We start from the raw sequence: 19,058 nt of genomic DNA on the forward strand, positions 1-19,058 counted from the left end.
ACCTCCCAACCACTAAATTACCAGCAGGCACCACAGGCTATTCCTTTATATAAATGGTTTATTTAACTTTGCCAAGAACTTAGGTGGTAGGCTTCTCCCTTCCCAGGTGAGAGCAAGCCCCAGGGGCTCTGAGGAATGTTCCTGAGGCACATGAGGAACCAAGCCTGGGGAATTCCAAAGCCAGCACGCAACATCGTCTCCCCAAATGAGACAAATCCAGAATCTAAATTTTTATGTATGTGCCTGTGCACTGTGAGTGCCTAAAAGGCCAGAAGATGGAGTCAGATTCCCCGGAGCTGTAGTTATGCAGCTGGCTGTGAGCCTCCCAGTGGGGTGCTGGGAATCAAACCTGAGTCCTTGGCAAAAGCATTAAGCGGTACTCTTAACTGTTTTGTTGTTTTGTTTTTTGAGACAGGGTTTCTCTGTGCAGCCTTGGCTTGGCTGTCCTGGACTCACTTTGTAGACCAGGCTGTCCTCGAACTCACAGTGCTGAGATTAAAGGCGTGAGCCACTGGCTCTTCACTGTTAGACAGTCTCTAGCCCCAAGAACAAGTGCCGACTAGCCTGCATGACAATGAGAGCTCATTGTGAAAACACAGGCTCATTTAATGAGGAGCCACACAATCGCATTTCAAGCAAGGCCTTACCTTCAACTCCAAAGCTTCCGAAAGTAATTTCTGGGCATTTTTTCTAAATGATTCAGTTTTGGGATCACTTCGGACTTCAATAGAAGGCCTGTCCAGATGTTTTTCAATGAAAGTTTTCCACTCAGTGTAAACTTCTTTGGCGAGACAAGCCACCTCTGGGTCCGAGTGCCTACGCATCTTGTTCACAGAGTGACCTAGGACAGGAGAGAATCAGAAGAAATTACAGTTCTGTCTTCTGGAAAGTACAGAGCTTGAGAGGCTGCTGTGTGGCCCAGAGTGGCCACTCACGTATCCAAGGATGTAAAGAATTCCATGAGGGTAAAATGAGACAGTTTCTGGTGAGAACTGAACTGGCCAATGTAGCAAGTCATAAAGTAGACTCAGAAAGACCAAAGAAGGCCGAGTGTGGTAGTACACACTTTTAATCCCAGCACTCAGGAGGCAGAGCAAAGGCAGCAGGTCTTGATAAGTTCAAGGCCAGCCTGGTCTACACAGAGAGCTTCAGGCCAGATAGCGAGATGATGTCTCAAGAAACAACAACAGCTGGGCATGGTGGCGCATGCCTTTAATCCCAGCACTCGGGAGGCAGAGGCAGGTGGATTGCTGTGAGTTCAAGGCCAGTGGATTGCTCTGAGTTCAAGGCCAGCCTGGTCTACAAAGTGAGTCCAAGACAGCCAAGGATACACGGAGAAACCCTGTCTCGAAAAACCAAAAAAAAAAAAGTTCCAAAATTGCAATAAAGGTGAATGAATTAAGTATTTATCTTTCTTAGAATCTTAGTATATTTTAAGTAAAAAAATGTAGTTCTATTTATTAAAAGAATATTCCTGCATGGCCGTTGGTGCTATATGCATAAGTGTGCATGTTCCTGTAGGTGGTCAGTTGGAGGCTGGAGGTTGACATCAGGATGCCTTTCTCAGTTGTGTCTCCATCTTATCGTTATTAATTTATTTATATTACTTGTATGAGTGTTTATGTTCACATATGTCTATGTATACCATGTGTGTATTTGTTGCCTGTGAAGGTCAAGAGAGGGGTCAGACCCTCCAGAACTGGAGCTACAGATGACTGTGAGCTGCCTTGTGGGCACAGGCAACCAAAGCTGGTTCCCGGCGAGAGCAACAAGTGCTCGTAGACACTGAGCCGTCTCTCCAGCGACTGAGCCGTCTCTCCGGCCACTGAGCCATCTCTCCAGCCACTGAGCAGTCTCTCCATCCACTGAACCATCTCTCCGGCCTCTCACCTTATTTTTTGAGGCAGGGTCTGATATGGAACCTGAAGCTGGCTGCTTCGCTGAGACTGACCACCCAGCAAGCCCTGGGGCTCTTCCTGTTTCTGCCCTCCAGCTGCCAACCCTGGCTGTGTGGGTTCCGGGGCTTCCAGCACAGGGTCTCCTGCTTGCACAGCAAACACTTTACCCACTGAGCCATCCCCCCAGACTCTAAAAGAACACTTCTTATCCAACTAATATGAAAAGATTGAGAGGAAACATTTTGTAGGCCCTGATAAGTGATGCAGTCAGAAAACAACAGTGGATGAACCATGCAAGGGAAGGCTGGCGGGGAAAACATGAACCACAGTGTAATTGGCCATGTAAAGCCAGCTCCCAGGCTCTAGGAAGCCTGTAACAGAGGAGTAAGTCACAGTAAGAAGCAAACACACTGAGAACATGGATGCTCTGTAGGGCAACTGACAGGGCCTCTACAAGCCAATGGTGCTCATCACAAAAGGGCAGCTCCGGATTCCGCATCCTGACTACCAAATGGATGCGTGATCTAAATCCTGGACAGAACCACATAAAGGGTGTTTCGAAATAAACTAGAATATGGATACGCACCAAATATTAAATTATATTAGGGAGTTGTTAATTTGGTTAGGCACGAAAACCATGTTTTGACTAACTGAAAAGCTATCTAGATGCTGCAGAAAGGCACACAGAGGGACAGAGCCGTGGTGTCTGGTGAGTTCAGCAGCCTCCACCCACTGCGCCAAGTCTCCTTACTTTGTCTTTTTTTTTTTTTAATTTTAATTTTTTGACTTAGTTGCTGTGTTTAGTGTATCTATTTAGTGTGTTGTGTTTAAATGTGGTGTGGGGTCTTGTGTTTGTGACCATGGTGCACACTTGGAGGTCATAGGGCAGCCTGTGGGAGCTGATATTCTCCCTCTAGCACATGGGCCCCAGAGACCAAAGTCAGATTGTCAGGCTTGGTGACAAGTGCATTATTTGCTGAGCCGTCTCTACCCTGTATTTTCTCTTTTAAAGATTTTCCCCCCCCATAGGCAAACTCTTTCACACCAGTCCCTACTCTTTCCTGCCCACCTCTTAGCCACGTTTCTAGCTACCTGCCTTCTGGTCATCCTACACCAGCTACGTGTAGCTCCTAAAATGCTTGAATAATCTTTCTTGTCTCTTCACTTTGGAACACACATCCTTATAAGCATTCTGCCTGCCTACAATACATTCGTCTCTCTTCAGCGGGCTAGCTTTCAGCTTTGAGGACTCACTCAGGGTCCCCCCACCCCCACCCGGAAGTCTTCCTTAGTTACTAGGGCTTTGCCAGCAGCCTGCCCTGCGCCTTGTGCTCACTGTGACGATCACGAGCGCACGCTGGACCTTCTGCCAGTCACTTCCTGCTCACAAGTGAGCCTCTTGAGGAGCACATTGCTCTCTGGGTCTCCATCAGTGACGGAGCACAGTAGCGGGGGCAGGCTGGCTGAGACCCACAGAACAGACGCGCGTGTCTGACTAAAGCATGTGACAGAAGACCTGTATAAAGGGGAATGCATCATCACAGGACAACATGGAGACACACAAACACCACAGAGAAACTAACTTGATGTGGCGGCACAAGCTAGTGCTGTTAACACTTAGGAGCCCATAGCCTTGGTTACGGCTCAAGTTTGAGGCCAGCCTGTGCTACATGGCACCTTCTTTAAAAAAAAACAAAACAAAGCCAGGCGTGTGGTGGCGCACGCCTTTAATCCCAGCACTTGGGAGGCAGAGGCAGGTGGATTGCTGTGAGTTCGAGGCCAGCCTGGTCTACAAGTGAGTCCAGGACAGCCAAGGCTACACAGAGAAACCCTGTCTGGAAAAACCAAAAAACCAAAAAACAAACAAAAAACAAAAACAAAAACCCAAAACAAATAAAAAACAAAAAGAAGATACTGTAGATTTAACAGGATCTCAAATTAAAAAAAAAAAATGCAGTAGGTGGTTTTTTATTAGAATACAACCAAATATTTCTAGACTAACTTTGGAACTATGTGGCACAGGAGCAGAAAATACTATTTTGAAACAGGGGCTAACCTGCTACAAGTAGCCTTCTAAGTATCAGAACACATTATAAAGCAACATTACTTAAAATGACAGACACAGAACAACACTAGAATGAGCAGATGACGCTATGAGATAACGGCTCAGAACATACATATTTGAGTCTGATACAGAGCTGAGTGTGCTAATGTGAGCACTAGCTACTCAGGAGGCTGAGGCGGGAGGGATGGAGCACGGAAGACACCCCCCCCCCCCCCCCCCCCCGAGTGTGAGGGCGGCTTAGGTTGCACGTAAGCTCCCATCGGAAGGACAGAGAGGGGAAGCGTGGACTTAGTACGTAACAAAAGAGCTAGTGAACAAAGGAAAGCAGAGACTTCAGTTTGGGGAAGAGTCAAACGATTTCTCCAGTTTTGCCAACTGCACGGCCCCTTACTGCCTGGTTCACTATTCTCCGCACATTTGCCAAAGGCCATTTGTCCAGGGTTCTATGCCGGGCACTCGTCATGCAGGGCTCCAAAGAAACGGTCCTCACTTTAAAAAGGTTCTGTGAGCGGGATCCTGGAGATAGGGAAGATAACAGCAGCCTAACAGCGAGTGCACCGCCGCCATCTAAGCGGTTACTTATGAAGGGTTCTTATCTGTCCTTCTACTGACATGAGCACATGTGTCACTCAGCAGGAGGGGGACACAGCCCTCCTTACACATGGCTGATGGTGTTCTCCAGCTAACCAACGCTCAGGAGAGTACTTCAGCCCAGAGCCCGGCTCCCTCCTGGACACTCTCCTCTCTAAAAGGTAGACTGTCCACTCAGCAGACAGCTCTTTGGGCTGCTGGTCAGGGTTGCGAATGCTGAAAACACACAGATGGTGACTAAGGGGGAGCACGAGTGCTTAGAAGTTTCAAGGCCATGGTTGTAGTTTCCAGCACCAAAATGAGAAATATATAAAACTACAAAGAGAAAGAAGACATTGCAGGACTCAGGCACCTTAACTGTGTTGCTACAGAGATTTTTCTTTATGCACAGTCCTGGGGACAGAGGTGAACAATCCTTAGAGGTTAGCTTTTACTCACCCTGTCAACGTGTGCAAAAAAACCTACACGAACAGAATCCTTCACCGTAGTGCTGTCTGACATAGGGAAGAGCTCACCTATAGTCTATCCCAATGGCGGCAAGTGCACAGTCGCTACAAACCGGGATTAGTAAGCTGCACATGCCATATACAGTAAGACCATGCCTCAAACAAAAAGAAAGAAAGAAAAAGAAAAAAAAATCCACACTACAAAATCTTCCAAACATAAAAAGCAAATACTCAGATAGTTCTACATGTAGAGCCGTGGAAAGATATCACGTCTCTCAAGTGAAAACAGCAGAGCTCGTTCAGTGTGAGCCAATATTTGTTTTAAAAGTTACACATGCAGATATATGTAAATACCATATTTGTTTATATGTAGACAAAAAAGTCTTAAAGACTTTACAACAAAATTATTAACAGAGGTTTCTTCTGAGTGGCGGGCCTCTGTCTCGGCCGCTCAGCTCACACACCAAGAGGCTGCACATAAAGGCCCTAACGGCAACAGTGTGTGGAGCCAGCTCCTTCCCACCATGTGGTCCCCACTGGACCTTCAGCTCTTCGAGGAAAGGCACCGTTCTCCATGGATGAGAGAAGAAGACGCAGTCGCTCTGTGTCAAATCCAAGGGCCTCCTGTGTCCTGGCCCTGCTCAGCCTCAGAGAGCCTGGGGCCTTCTTTCTTAGCTGTTTTCTTGCAATCCTTCTTGGATTGCTAACTGCACACGCTAACTAACCATTATTTACTCGAGGACCCCAGCCTGGGCACTGTCCCTAGCTTCTTTCTCTACCTGCCTTTCCCAGGCAAAATCCTACCCACTGCTGTGATCCAACCTCCACCTGCAAGCAGCTATCTTCCAAGTATGTATCTCTAGCCGAGGGTTCCCCTGGGCACGGGACCACATCCTCAGTATCTTCGTGGGTACCTCCTTATTCTAAAGTACCCAGGATCAACACTTCTGGTCACGCAATAGCAACACCACCCACCATCACTTACACTCTCTTGTTTCCTTACTCTAAGCCACAGGTGCATGTTCTAACACTTTCTATAACCCCTCCTCTTCCTCCCTGTCCCTCCCACCCCTCCTGCCCCGACTCGTGTTCTGGTCACCTCCCCCTGGGTCCACAAAACAGCTACAATGAATAAGCTTAGTATTTAGAGAAGAAACAGAAACCTCTGCTGTACCAGTGGATTCAAAGGTATTCAATACTCTGGGCAGGGCTGGAGATGTGGCCCGGGGGTGTGTCTACGAACCCAGGCCATGTCTGTCCCTCATCTGGTAATTTGATGGGTAGGGGTGTAGACCCGTGGTAAACACTTGCTTAGTATGAGGGAGAGAAGCACAGAGAAGGAGGGGTGGGGGAGAGGGAGCGAGAATGTGAGTCGCAAAGTGTCCTCAAGTTAACATCTAAGTATAGTGTTCGAGCGATGGCTATCCTGGGGCCACTCTGGCCTCACCTCTCCTCCGCGCCAGCCGCCTCTGTCACTCTAGCTCTTCCACAGAAATGCAAACTGCACGTCTGCTTTGGGTCTCGCTGTCTGGCCTTGTCACATTTCTGAGTCTTAGCTCAAATGGCCCCTCCTGCCTAGACTATTTGTTCTTTATTATTCTAATTTTTATTTTGGTAGTGCCAGAGACCAAACTCAGGTCCTTACACTTGCTGGGCAAATGTTCGGCCATAGACCCACATCCCTAACCCTGCCTAGAATAATAAACACTTACTTTCTCCTCTAAGTTGTAAATATCTTGAGGGCAGAACCAATATCTCACTCTAAGTAACATTCCCTGACCTCAGCTCGGGACTAGTGTTTGCTGAATTGAGTCAAACTATTTTTGCTTGTTGTGTGTTTGTTGTTGTTTGAGACATGGTTTCTCAATGTAGACCTGGCTGTCTTGGAATTTAATTTTGTCTTAATACTTAGACACGGATGCAGATGCTTAGACACAACTGTAACAAAGTGAATTCAAAGGTGCTAAGGAGAACAGTTTTTGATTATTATTTCCCCTCCTGCTCAGAATTTCTACTGCCTATACATATGACCAGGCTTTATCCAGACAGCCCATTTACTTAACAATAAATTAAACAGCTCTAATGAATCCTTTCATGAATGGTCAACTGAAGCTCAGTAGAATAATTTACCAAGGTCTCCCAACTGGGAAGTCCTGAGGCCAGGATTTGAACCCAACAGTGTGACTCTGGGGCCACTCCCTGAACCCCTAACATCCTGTACTGCTCCATCATTAGGGCCAGGCACAGTGCTCATCGAGGCGCTCCTAAGACAATGCAAGGCACATTCTTAATATTCTCCCAGCAGAAGAGGACAGCTCTGAGAAACAGTTAAAGGGCAGAAGGCTTGACCGCCATGCCAGGGCAATGGAGTCCCTGCTATTAGCCTTTGGGGGGGGGGCAGTCTATTCCATAGAGCTTCCACAAGGGCCATGCTCACAGTGTTACCACAAGGGATCTGCAGGTCTGGAGGCAAGCAGGGTGAAAGGCCAGGCTGGGGGGATGGGTACAACACTGTTGACAAGAGGCAAGACTCTCATCACAAGAGTGAGATGGAGAAGGGCGATGTGGTGTGGGCTGAAGAGAATAAGCCTGAGTGACTCCTTTCCAGACAGAGGCAGAACCATACAGTTTAGAACAAGGCAGTTTGGGGGGTAACGTTTCTGAGCTAGGTTCTTAGCACTGTACAAGTCTACTGTGGTCCAGCCACATGTTTCCTATGGCTCATGCATTGAAAGCCGGGTCCCTGGCTGGTGGCACTACTGGGAAATGGTGGGGCTAACAGGAAGATCACTGGGGATGCACCTTTGAAGGGGCTATGTTCCCCCTTGTCTGCTTCCCCACCACACAAGGGGAGCAGCTTTGCTTCACCTCGAAGCCTCCACCGTGATGTTCTGCTTCACATGGCTTGGAAGCAATGGAGCCAAGTGAACGTGGCTGAACCCTTGACCTTGCTTAGCATCCATCTTTTCTCCTTTGGACAGCCATGCTTAGGTACTGTCACAGCAATGGAGAGCTGACCAACAGGGTACCTACCCTAACTCCTGCAGGGCCCAGAACTACAACTCCATCTTACAGGTACAGAGCCGGAGGCACTGAGGGCTGAATAACTTAGGAAGCAAGGTGCGGAGTGGGGCTGGACGTCAAGAGCATACGCAAACAGTGCAGCTTTTGCCCTGTTCCATCACCTCTGGTGATCAAACAGCCCTACTTCTCTGATTCCAACGGAAAAAAAAAAATGAGGTTCCATGACCTTTCCCCAAGGTTACAAGTTGGTCAGTAGCTACATCAAGGAAGTTAATGATCTGCAAAAAAGTCATTATTTGCTCCATGAGGTTTATGTTTTAAAGTAAGCAGTGTCACTGCTGGTCGTATGACCTGGGTCAGGTCCCCTGGGTTTAAGGTTAAGGGTTTCTGCATCCTAACACATTGTTAAGACAAATTCCCCACAGGAAGCAGCTGTTTGCTCATTTAGCAAACATTACTAAATACCAAGTATATCCCAGGCCCAGGCTGGGCACTGGCCAGAACGCTGAGCAACGCACAGTCCTTCTCTAAGGATTGCCAACACACCAAACACACCGACGCATGATGCTGCTACAGGCCCTGGAATATTACTGAAGAGGGTCTCCAAGGGCCCTAAAGAACAAATGAGCCAACTCCACTGACCAGGGAGCACCACCACAAAAGAGGCAGTGTTTCCCCTGAGTCTTGATAATTACTCAGGAAGATACAACTAGCATGAGAAGGGAGCAAGAACACGGAAGCCTCAAACAGTGTGGCAGAAATGAGGATGATGGTAAACGAATGATGTTCCAAGAGTGCCCACATCACCTCTATGACTACATTACTTTCTAGGTGTGACTAAGGCTATGGGCCCTGAGATTAGATTAGCCTTCAATTGCCAATGCGGTTCAATGTAATCACATGAGCCCCTTGAATTGGGACAAGGTGTGTGTGTGTGTGTGTGTGTGTGTGTGTGTGTGTGTGTGTGTATGTGTGTGTATGTGTGTAAGAGGCAGAAGGGTGGACCACAGAGATGGGATGTGAGAAAAGTTTTACTTTGCTAGTTTTGAAGATGGAGAAAAGGGACTACAAGCTAAGGACTGTAGGTAGCTTTTTTAAAAAAATATTTATTATTCTTTATTATATATACAGTGTTCTACCTGCATGTAACTCCTGTAGGCCAGAAGAGGGTACCAGATGTGAGCCATCATGTGGTTGCTGGGATTTGAACTCAGGACTTTTAGAAGAGCAGTCAGTGCTTTTAACCTCTGAGCCATCTCTCCAGCCCCCATCTGCAGGTAGCTTTTAAGAAGGAACTCAACTGTCCCTTAGAGCCTCTAGGAGTGGGGCCTGCCAACAGCTTCACTTTAGCTTTGCAGGCATTCAGGTGTTGGGAAGAGGAGAGCACTGGGTAAGAATCATCTTAGTACTGTCGTTCATCATTTGGTTGTCTGACTTGGAGCAAGTTACTTTAACTCACAAAGCTCCAATTTTCCCATTTTCAAAATAGAGAAAATAATTATAATGACTTTACAGGATTGTTTCATGGGTCAAATGGGTCATGGATGTGACAGCACTTTGTAAATGTGAGTAGCTATTTACTGTAGTTAACCAGTCATGGGCTAAAGTAGTGAGGCGTCTCAGAGTCAGGTCAGCCTAACAGACAAAGCCTTTCCTGGACTCTGACATGTAGCACTGCAGTGGGCCAGCCCTCAGCCCTGCCTCACCTTCTGTTTGCTCGATGCCCCTTGCCCACTGGTTTTATGACAAAGGAGTCCACGCACAGAGACCCGACAACTAAACTGCAAGCCCAAAGGCCTTTTTATAGCTGGCCCTTGGCTTCCCTGACCACTCGTTTCCAACGCCTAAGAGGACACTTGTCACCGCCCACAGGCCACTCACTGCCTTGCCTTTCTCCCGCTCCCTCCATCCTCTTAGCCTCTCCACAGCTGCCCCTCTTCCCACATCCTTGTCATGACCTTTGTTCCAGGTTCAATCCTTTGGCCTTTTAGTCATTCCTTTAACTCAGGGAATCCACTCACTTATGCAATTCTTAACAGATACTTCCTAAAAATTACTTCCAAATATGTATTTCTAGCCCAACAGTCTTACTCGAGCCTGACATTTTCATTAAAAGAGTTTATGTTGGAATTCAGAATGCTGGTTGGGCAAAGTGTGCACGCCTTTAATCCCAGCATTTGGGAGGCAGAGACAGGCAGATCTCTGTGAATTTGAGGCCAGTATGGTCTACAAAGCGAGTTCCAGGACAACCAGAGATCTTACACAGAGAAACTCTGTCTCAAAACAAAACAAACAACAACAACAAAACACAAAACAACAAAAACAAAACAATAACAACAAAAAACCAAAACAATAAACTCTTACAAGAACACAATTTATGAAAAAGAAAAAGAGAAAAAAAGGAAAAGGGACAAATGGCTAATAAGCATATTACAAACACTCAACTTAATAAGTGAAAATAAGAATCTATTTCTCTGCCCTGTCTTTTTTTTTTTTTTTTTTTGCCATTTGGATAGTGAGATTTTAAGAAAAATGTAGGAATACAAATGAGGACAACCTTCTTAGATTCCCAAACAGCACAAGACAGCAGGCACACAGGGCAGTCTGCATGAGCACAGGGCAGTCTGCATGAGCACAGGGCAGTCTGGATGAGCACAGGGCAGTCTGCATGAGCACAGGGCAGTCTGGATGAGCACAGGGCAGTCTGCATGAGCACAGGGCAGTCTGCATGAGCACAGGGCAGTCTGCATGAGCACAGGGCAGTCTGCATGAGCACAGGGCAGTCTGGATGAGCACAGGGCAGTCTGGATGAGCACAGGGCAGTCTGGATGAGCACAGGGCAGTCTGCATGAGCACAGGGCAGTCTGGATGAGCACAGGGCAGTCTGGATGAGCACAGGGCAGTCTGGATGAGCACAGGACAGTCTGGATGAGCACAGGACAGTCTGGATGAAGGCCTCTGGTAAGCTGGAGCAGTGAGCATGGGCTAAGTGCACTGGAGCAGCAGCTAGAGGCTGAGCCCCCTTTCTGAAGAGGCATCTTTGTTGGGGAAAGACAGACTGAAGCAAGAAGCAGAGATGGAGAGCGAGCAGAGCCATGGCCAACCCTGCCCAAACCTTCCTTTCTCACTCGGGGACAGGCACATTCTGTACTCCCGCCCCTTTATCCGTGAGACTTGAGACACTACGGTACATACAACAGCACGGTCCTCTTGGCACGTAGTTCCTGCCTAGCAAATAGAAAATAAAGAAGTGAAAATAATTAAATAGGTAATTACAACCTGAGATAAGAGCTGGGAGGGAAGCCATTTAAAAATGGAGATGTAGCAGCCAGCTCGGTGTTACTTATGCCAAGAGAGAGGAAAATAATCAATGGTTTCAAATCACAGGTCTGGAAGATGAGAACGGAGACAAGACCATTGGATTTGGACAGAACAAAATCACTGTGTCCTGAGAAGAGGCCTGCTGGGAAAGTGAGAGGGCCAGAGGAGGGCGCTGTGGGCACCGAACACTTTGAAGGAAGGGAAAAGAGACCCAGGTGCCTGGGAAAGGCGGCAAGGACAGCTGGCGGGGAGGATCTGCGCCTGGCGACGTAGAAGAGGCGCTGCTCTGTCACGCTTCTCCACTTCCACAGCTGGTCCTTGTGAAGTCCAGCTAAGGGCTCTCTGAGGAGCTGTTTCTCTGCTCCGATCTCGGTCCTTCACACTTTCATCACGTCTCACCCTAGTGACCAGAGCCACACTCTGTTCCCATGTTCACACAGCTTTTCCATGTTTGTTCAGATGCCACTCTCAGTGACACGCCTGTCTGCCCCGACACATTCACTGCCAGGGCCTTTGCACCTGCCCTATCTATCTTTCCGAGAGCTAACATTACCTACCACTACACGAACGACTTCTGTTTCTTCTCTGGTGCTTTGCTTCCTTCTGTTATTGTTTGTTTGTTTGTTTTGTTTTGAGACGAGGAACTGTGTAGCCAGGGACCCCCTATGTGGTCCAGGATAGCCTCAAACCCACGGCAATCCTGCCTTAGCCTCCTGAGCACCAGGGTTACAGGTATTGCTCCACCACGCCCAGCCTGGGCAGAGATCTTTATCGGTGTTGATCACAGGCATCCATGACAGCGCCTGGCACGTGGTAAGTGTTCTGGCTTCGCTGGTTGATATAATAAAACACTGTGGCGAAAAGTAACTCAGGGAAAAAGGGTTTCCTGGGCTGACAACCCCAGATTACAGCCCACTGCTGCTGGGAGGCAAGGAAGAAGCTTAAAGCCGCCCAAGCACAGTCAAGAGCAGGGAGCACAAATGCCCGTGCTCTTGCTGGCTTGCCTTCAGCTAGCTCTCTCTACCGTCACTCCCACAGTCCAGGGCTCCAAACGGGGCAATGGTGCCTCCCACAGCAGGCTGGGACTTCCTCTACCAATTACCAGTTAAGACAATCTCCCAAAGAAATGAATGCCCACGAGATGACCGGATTCGGATTCAGACTCCCGAAGGCTCTGGTTGAGTTGACAGCTTAACAGCAGCCAGCATCGCAGGCACTGGGTAATATTAGCTGAAGGAATGCCTGGACGGCCGCCCACATGGTCCCTTCCTCTCAGCCACCAGAAGCTCCAAGTCATTCATCCCATAGCTTAAAAGCACCGAATGTTTACAACAGTGTATTTCTGTAACCTACAGGTTGCTAATAAGGTCTTCTATTAAACACTTTCATGAGTTAAAACCAAAACCAAAGATGAACAGGCTTGACTGTTCTGGGGACTGAACCTAGGGCCTTGTGCAAACCAGGTGGGTGCTCCACCCCCGAACTGCCTTCCCAGTCCAGCTTGCTTCTGGGATTCCTCTCAGCCTATTACACGAAAGATTAGGATGGAAATCTCCGAGAGGGAGGGGACCGTGGTGCAGCCCTTTCTAAGCTTACCTGAACCCAGCACCCTTTCTTTAAAAGATATACTACCGCACCAGAGTTCTGGAAAATACACTCTAGAAAGCACATGCTGGGGATGAGGTCTAGACCCAGCTGGATGTCCTGCTGTCCAGTTTTTTCACAGGCCCCTCGCCACCCTCATCATGCGTCAGGCTTTCCTTATGCCTCTGCCGGAGATAACCAGGAGCTCATTTTGACCGAGTGAACCCACATCTCTATGAAAACCCTTCCCAGGCCATTGAGAGAGGAGAGCGCCAGCCACTGCACCCCCGCAGTGCGTACTTGCAAAGGTCAGTTGTAACTATACCCTTACGTGCTTGCTGTCTAGGCTAGAACTCTGAGTGTCTTACACGCACAGACCAGGCATCATTCTCTGGCGCTCAGCATAAGGCATGGTGTATCAAGGTCCTCCATGTGTCAAGTGAACGAACTATCCAGATTGAAAATAAAATACAGATCAAATGGCCAAGGCTCTTGCGCTCTTCACCTTTCTCATTAGTTTTAGCACAGAGCGCCCAGCCTGTAACTTCCTCCGATGCCAACTCGCCTCACTCCACCAGCAGGGTTCTAACTACTGCTCAACACGCCGCGGCTCTCTCCTGCCTCAGAACCCTGTACTTTACCTCTGCCCCTCCCTTATCCTGCCACCTCTCTCCAATACCCAACTTCTCTTCCCAGGGTCCTTTCTGTCCCCCACCTTGTCGCTGAGAGTGTCCAACAATCACTAATGAGTTTATTGTACAACCCAGTGCCATTTTTGGACTAAGCTGATTTGGTCCAGTGCCCAGCCATGGTCATGGCTGACCATACCTCTCCCAAACCCTGACGCTTTCCTTTCATCCCAATGCCGACACTCTCTTCTGTCTCTGGCCAACTTTCTCAGTATGGTCCTAAAATCCCTTAAATATTCGTGTGCGTCAAGGGTTCTGGACTTGGCTCTTTGCTTTCCTGATAGTCTCCCTGTGAAGGCTCGTGTGTTTCTGTCTCCTCAGTTCCCAGCTCTATGTTGATAATAAATAATTCCCATGGGAATGGCTACAATCTTCCTTTAGTGCCAGCTTTATGCACCCAATACCTTTTTTGTTGTTCTTGTTTGGTTGGTTGCTTTGGTTTTTTCAGATAGGATTTCTCTGTGTAGCCCTTGGCTGGTCTTGAACTCAGAGATCCACTGCCCTTGGCTCCTGACTGTTGGAATTAAAGGTTGCATACAACATCTTTTTGGTTATTTCCTCTACGATGTACTATGGTTCTAGAGAAAATAGGGAATATGAAAAAAATGAAAACAGCTTTGAAGTAAAAAGCTCGTGAATGAGTTAGAATCAACAGAAGAGAAAATTAGTAGTTTGGAAGGCATAGATCTGAAGAAATTCCCTAGAATGCTGAGAGAGACAAGGGGTTAAAGAATATGACATTAAAATATGAAGAATGGCTTTCACATAGTTCTACCTGTAGAGTCTCAGGGGGGAATAGAGAAAACAAAAGCACCATTGATTAGAGCATGGCTGTAAACCAGGCATGGTGGCTCTTGTCGCAGTCTTACTACTTGAGAGCCTGAGGCAAGGCAGTCACAGGTTTGAGTCTAGCTTGGGCACAGAGTGAGTTCAGAGGAACCTAGGCTACACAGTGAATTTTGTTTCAAAAACCTAGCAAAGAAACAAACAGCAAACGGTGGCTTCTGCATTGGTTGCTATTTCACTTCTTGTCCATTTTGTGATGGGGAAGTGAGCGGCTGTGAGGAGCGGCTGTGAGGAGCAGCCGTGAGGAGCGGCCCTGAGTGATGAGGACCAGTGCTTCCCTCAGCAAGATGTGCTACCTTGGAAGGCCCTGGGATGACCGCAGCTCTAGCCAACAGCCTGATGATCAGCTCTTAGAGGACAATGCATGGCAGGACGGGTGGTGGAGATCTCTAAGCTCAGTGCTTTGGAGATGGAGCCTAGAGAATCAGCATCTTAAAGTCACTCTACACTACATAGCCAGCCTAATTCTAAGGGCAACCAAGTCAAACGGAACCCACTCAGAGTCAGGACCACTCACACAAACCCACCCTGAGTCAGGACCACTCACACAAACCCACCCTGAGTCAGGACCACTCACACAAACCCACCCTGAGTCAGGACCACTCACACAAACCCACCCTGAGTCAGGACCACTCAGACAAACTTTCCTTTGTTTGTTTTGTGACAAGGTTTCTCTATGTAGCCTTGGCTGTCCTAGACTCACTTTGTAGACCAGGCTGACCTCAAACTCACAGAGATCCACCTGCCTCTGCCTACTAGAGTGCTGGGATTATAGGTGTGTGCCACTGTGCACTGAAATAATACTTCCTTATGAAGCTAGATTTTAGGGCATTTTATACAGTAATAGATAACTAATATATTGCCAAAACCAAACAGTACTGAATCGCTTACAAAAAGCCTTCTCCATCTGGTCCAGACTGTCTCTCAGCCACGTTTCTTGCCATACTCTCTGGCATATTGCGTTTTAAATACACCTAACAGCTCGGAGCTTTTGGAACACGACCACGTTCTCTCTCCCACCTCCACGCTCTGTGCAGCTTCCACAATGCGTCCCCTGCCTGACACATTCTCCAGCACTTTCTCTCTGACTTCCATGCACTTGGCTAACTTCTCCCCATCGCCAGAGCGCCATACTGCACCGCAGAACAAAGAAAATCTTATTAAACTGCCTATTTTTCCATCAGACATAAAACTCCAAAAGGAAGAGTTTAAGCCCGGTCTCCATGAGACCCCACAGTTGCCAGCACCCAGAAGAAACGCTGCAGGCATTTGTTGCTTACATCTCACAAGGTAGGGCCAGGCAGGAAGGCTAAAAGTTGAAGCATAAACACTCTCAGGAAATGATCCAAGTAAGATTTTCATCTGATATAGCTGTAAAGGAACCAAGAAACCCCCTGCATGCCACGCAATTTCAAGTTTAAGGAAGGCTTGAGTAAGGTCAGGATTCAAAAGTTGGATGGATTCCAATTCCTGCTAAGTCAAACCTCATGGTAGTTCTATTCCGGCCCTCGGCTGTAATCTCCGGACACCCGGCACACCCATTCTTGAAAGCACTCGCAAGTGCACTCAACGGTCAAACAGAAACGGTTTGAAATTATCACCTGCTCTGCCTTTTAGGACAACCCTCGCTTATTATGTTGAGATTTTAAGATCTGATCACGTATGGCATCTGTGGTACGTGTCTAAAATGGATCACACACATACATATATGCATAAGTAAACAGGTCATAAAATATTAAACACCAGTACCCTCTACTGGTGGAAAGACCTCACAGGCTCATGTGCATGATCTTACTGCCCTCTAGCGACCACAACCTGTAAAGACAGCGACTCCTGCAGCAGATGGGAGCATCTCCTTGGCTGTAATGATAGGGTTTTATGTTCTTTAAGCATCTAATTTCCTCGGATTCTGGTTTATATTACAGGGGTGCAGCTCTAAGACTCCTGGGGGCTCCCTGGGGACTCTGCACAGCTCTTCCCAGCTGTTAGGGACAGTGTGACGCTGCTCTCTCCTGCTTCTCAGGAACAAGAGGTCAAGGGGAGGCAGGGGAGGCGACGGCTGCACTAGTGAGGGCAGGGGCAGCAGCTGGGAAAGAGTGCCCCCCCACCCCCGCCGACTCCCCGGGGAACAGGGAGCAGCTTGAGGAACACATGTTGTTCCTCCCTTGCATATTATCCACAGTTGTGCGCTGTACTAACATGGCAGTTGTGCATGGTCCCTCACTTACCTTTGAAACGTCTCCTAAGCTATAATAAATGACACAGCGGCAAGTGTTGCTGTTGTCTTGTTTTGAAAACCAGGCTTTGCCAGTTCTTGCCACTGATGACAGACTAAGCTGAGTTTCTTTAACTGAACTGGCACCTCCTCTATGAAGCCTTTCTGCAGTACCCAGATTGTGGCTCTACCCTTTCGGCCTGCATACAGACTCTCCAGATTAAAACTGTGGACAGAGTGTCCTACGTGCTTATTTATAGGTACAGGAGGGAACGGCTCCTGTTTGTCTACACCATCACCTCTTACCAAACTCTCAGATAAGTCACAACCAAGTCTTTTTTTTTTTTTTTTTTTTTTGAGACAGGGTTTCTCTGTGTAGCCTTGGCTGTCCTGAACTTGCTTTATAGACCAGGCTGGCCTCAAACTCACAGCAATCTGCCTGCCTCTGCCTCCCAAGGGCTGGGATTAAAGGCGTGTACCACCATGCCTGGCTTCACAACCAAGTCTTGATCATTTTGCACAATCAGCATTGAGCACACTCCAAATGTTACCTACATGTCACTGTCACCAGTCTGTAAGGTAAGTATAGAAATTGAACACAGGCTTCTCACACCTTCTATAATGACTGAACAGAGCAATTCTGTGACCTCTAATAAAGGTGGGGGAGGTGTGGCAGGATGGCTCAGGGGGTAAAGGTGTTTGCCACCAAAGCTGACCACGTGAGTTTCATCCCCAGGACCCACATGTTAGAGGGAGAGAACCAGTGCACGCTAAGTTTGTCCTCTGACCTCTATACGGGCACTGTGGCAAACACACACCCAACCCTCTCCCACCACACAATAAAACGAAAACAAAATATTTAAAAAGATTGAGGAATGTGTTTTGTGTATTTTTGCTTCACTTTTTTTTCCCCCTCAAACTCTTGCTATATATTACAAAAGTATTACCCGGAGACTAGTGAAGTGTTCTAAACAACAGTCCCCTCCAGCGCCTGTGGACCAGCTCAGATGGACGGTCGGCTAACTCACGGTGTGCAGAAAGAGGGGGTGACACACCGGAAGGACTTCCCACAGAGCACGGGAGCATACCTATCCTCGTCGACCTCAACACCTCCCTGGACGGGATTTTCTTCTTTAATTCTTCTAAGGCTGCAACTAGGTTTTCTTTGGTTTGATCGGGAAGCTCCAACACGGTTTTCCATCTTTTTATGTCTTCTACAACCACAACTCTCTGCAAAAAAAAAAAAGAGAAGTCGTTTGGAAAATGGAACATTTTCATTAGGAAGGCATCTGCCTTCACCTGAGCTAATGGCTCTCCTATTGGCATATGAATTATTGATTATGACCTGAACCAAAGCACGGTGTGTCTGATGGCCCCAAATGATGGGTAATTGCTTAAAAGCAGGTCCTGCTTACTGCAAATCAGGAGGAGAGCTGCATCTATTAGGAAAAGTGCAACTTTTAATCTCACCACGCCAGGCACCACGGGGCACTTAGCAGTCAGAGGTACTAAGCAAGAGAAAGAACGGAAAGTGACGGGAACTAAGGTGAATCAACCTCACAGCTCACTTAAGTGTCTTAATTTGCAACAGCGGAGAAGTCATAAAACCATGTTTGCTTCAACAACAAAAACCACACAAACAGTTCCCCACTTCTCAAGGAGAAAACTCAAATTTTCTTTCTGAAAGAATTAAAACAAAACAAAACAAAACAAAACTTTAAAACACACAGAATGGTACAGAAAGTAACCCATTATTAAAAGGATTATTATTTTACCATTCCCCATCGAATAAGCATTGTAAAACTTACACCCATCATGAAACACCCTTCCCTTTCTTCTTCCCAGAAGAAGCTGCCATGTTAAGGCTGATCCTCTTCTTAAGGGTAGAACACCAGGGATTGGGAATATGGGGGAAGGAGCTGGAAAAGCTTTTGTGCTGTTGTAGGATTTTCTGTACTTTCGGAATAATTTAAACTAAGAGTCTTTTAGTGAACAAAAGAGGCAGACAAAAAGTTAAAAAGTCTAATTGAAAATTAAATGTTTTAGAGCCAGGCATAGCAATGCACACCTTTAATCCCAGCACTTGGATGGCAGAGGCAGGCGGATCTCTGAGTTCAAGGTCACACTGGTCTACAGAGCCAGTTCTAGGACAGCCAGGGCTGTAACACAGAGAAACCCTGTTTTGAAAAACCAAAGAAAATTACCTATCTTATCTTGGCTCTCCATTAACCCTGGGCTGGTGGCAGTCAGGGTCAGGAAGGGCCTTAGGAGCTTTGAGGGTTCTGGTGATGGGTGAGGGTTCACATCATGGAAGTTCCTCATCACACTTGGCACGTGCACACTTTTCTACATGAAATTTCAATATAACCATATTATAAA

General features: G+C 47.4%; 2 protein-coding genes across 2 annotated transcripts in view; both read right to left on the reverse strand.

Annotated features, from left to right (window-relative positions):
* DIO1 (iodothyronine deiodinase 1) overlaps window positions 1–19,058 on the reverse strand; it is a 365,641-nt gene that overhangs the window by 214,894 nt on the left and 131,689 nt on the right. The gene's annotated exons all lie outside the window — the stretch shown is intronic.
* The window catches only part of TCEANC2 (transcription elongation factor A N-terminal and central domain containing 2), a 38,809-nt gene that overhangs the window by 8,326 nt on the left and 11,425 nt on the right, over window positions 1–19,058 (reverse strand). The window contains exons 3-4 of the mRNA XM_084785603.1: window positions 17,768–17,909; window positions 648–841 (exon numbers count right to left, since the gene is read on the reverse strand). Of these exons, the coding sequence (XP_084641729.1) occupies window positions 648–841; window positions 17,768–17,909 (336 nt within the window). The remainder of the gene's footprint in view (window positions 1–647; window positions 842–17,767; window positions 17,910–19,058) is intronic.

Source organism: Acomys minous (genome assembly GCF_964271855.1).
Source record: "Acomys minous genome assembly, chromosome: 6".
Classification (NCBI taxonomy): Eukaryota; Metazoa; Chordata; class Mammalia; order Rodentia; family Muridae; genus Acomys; species Acomys minous.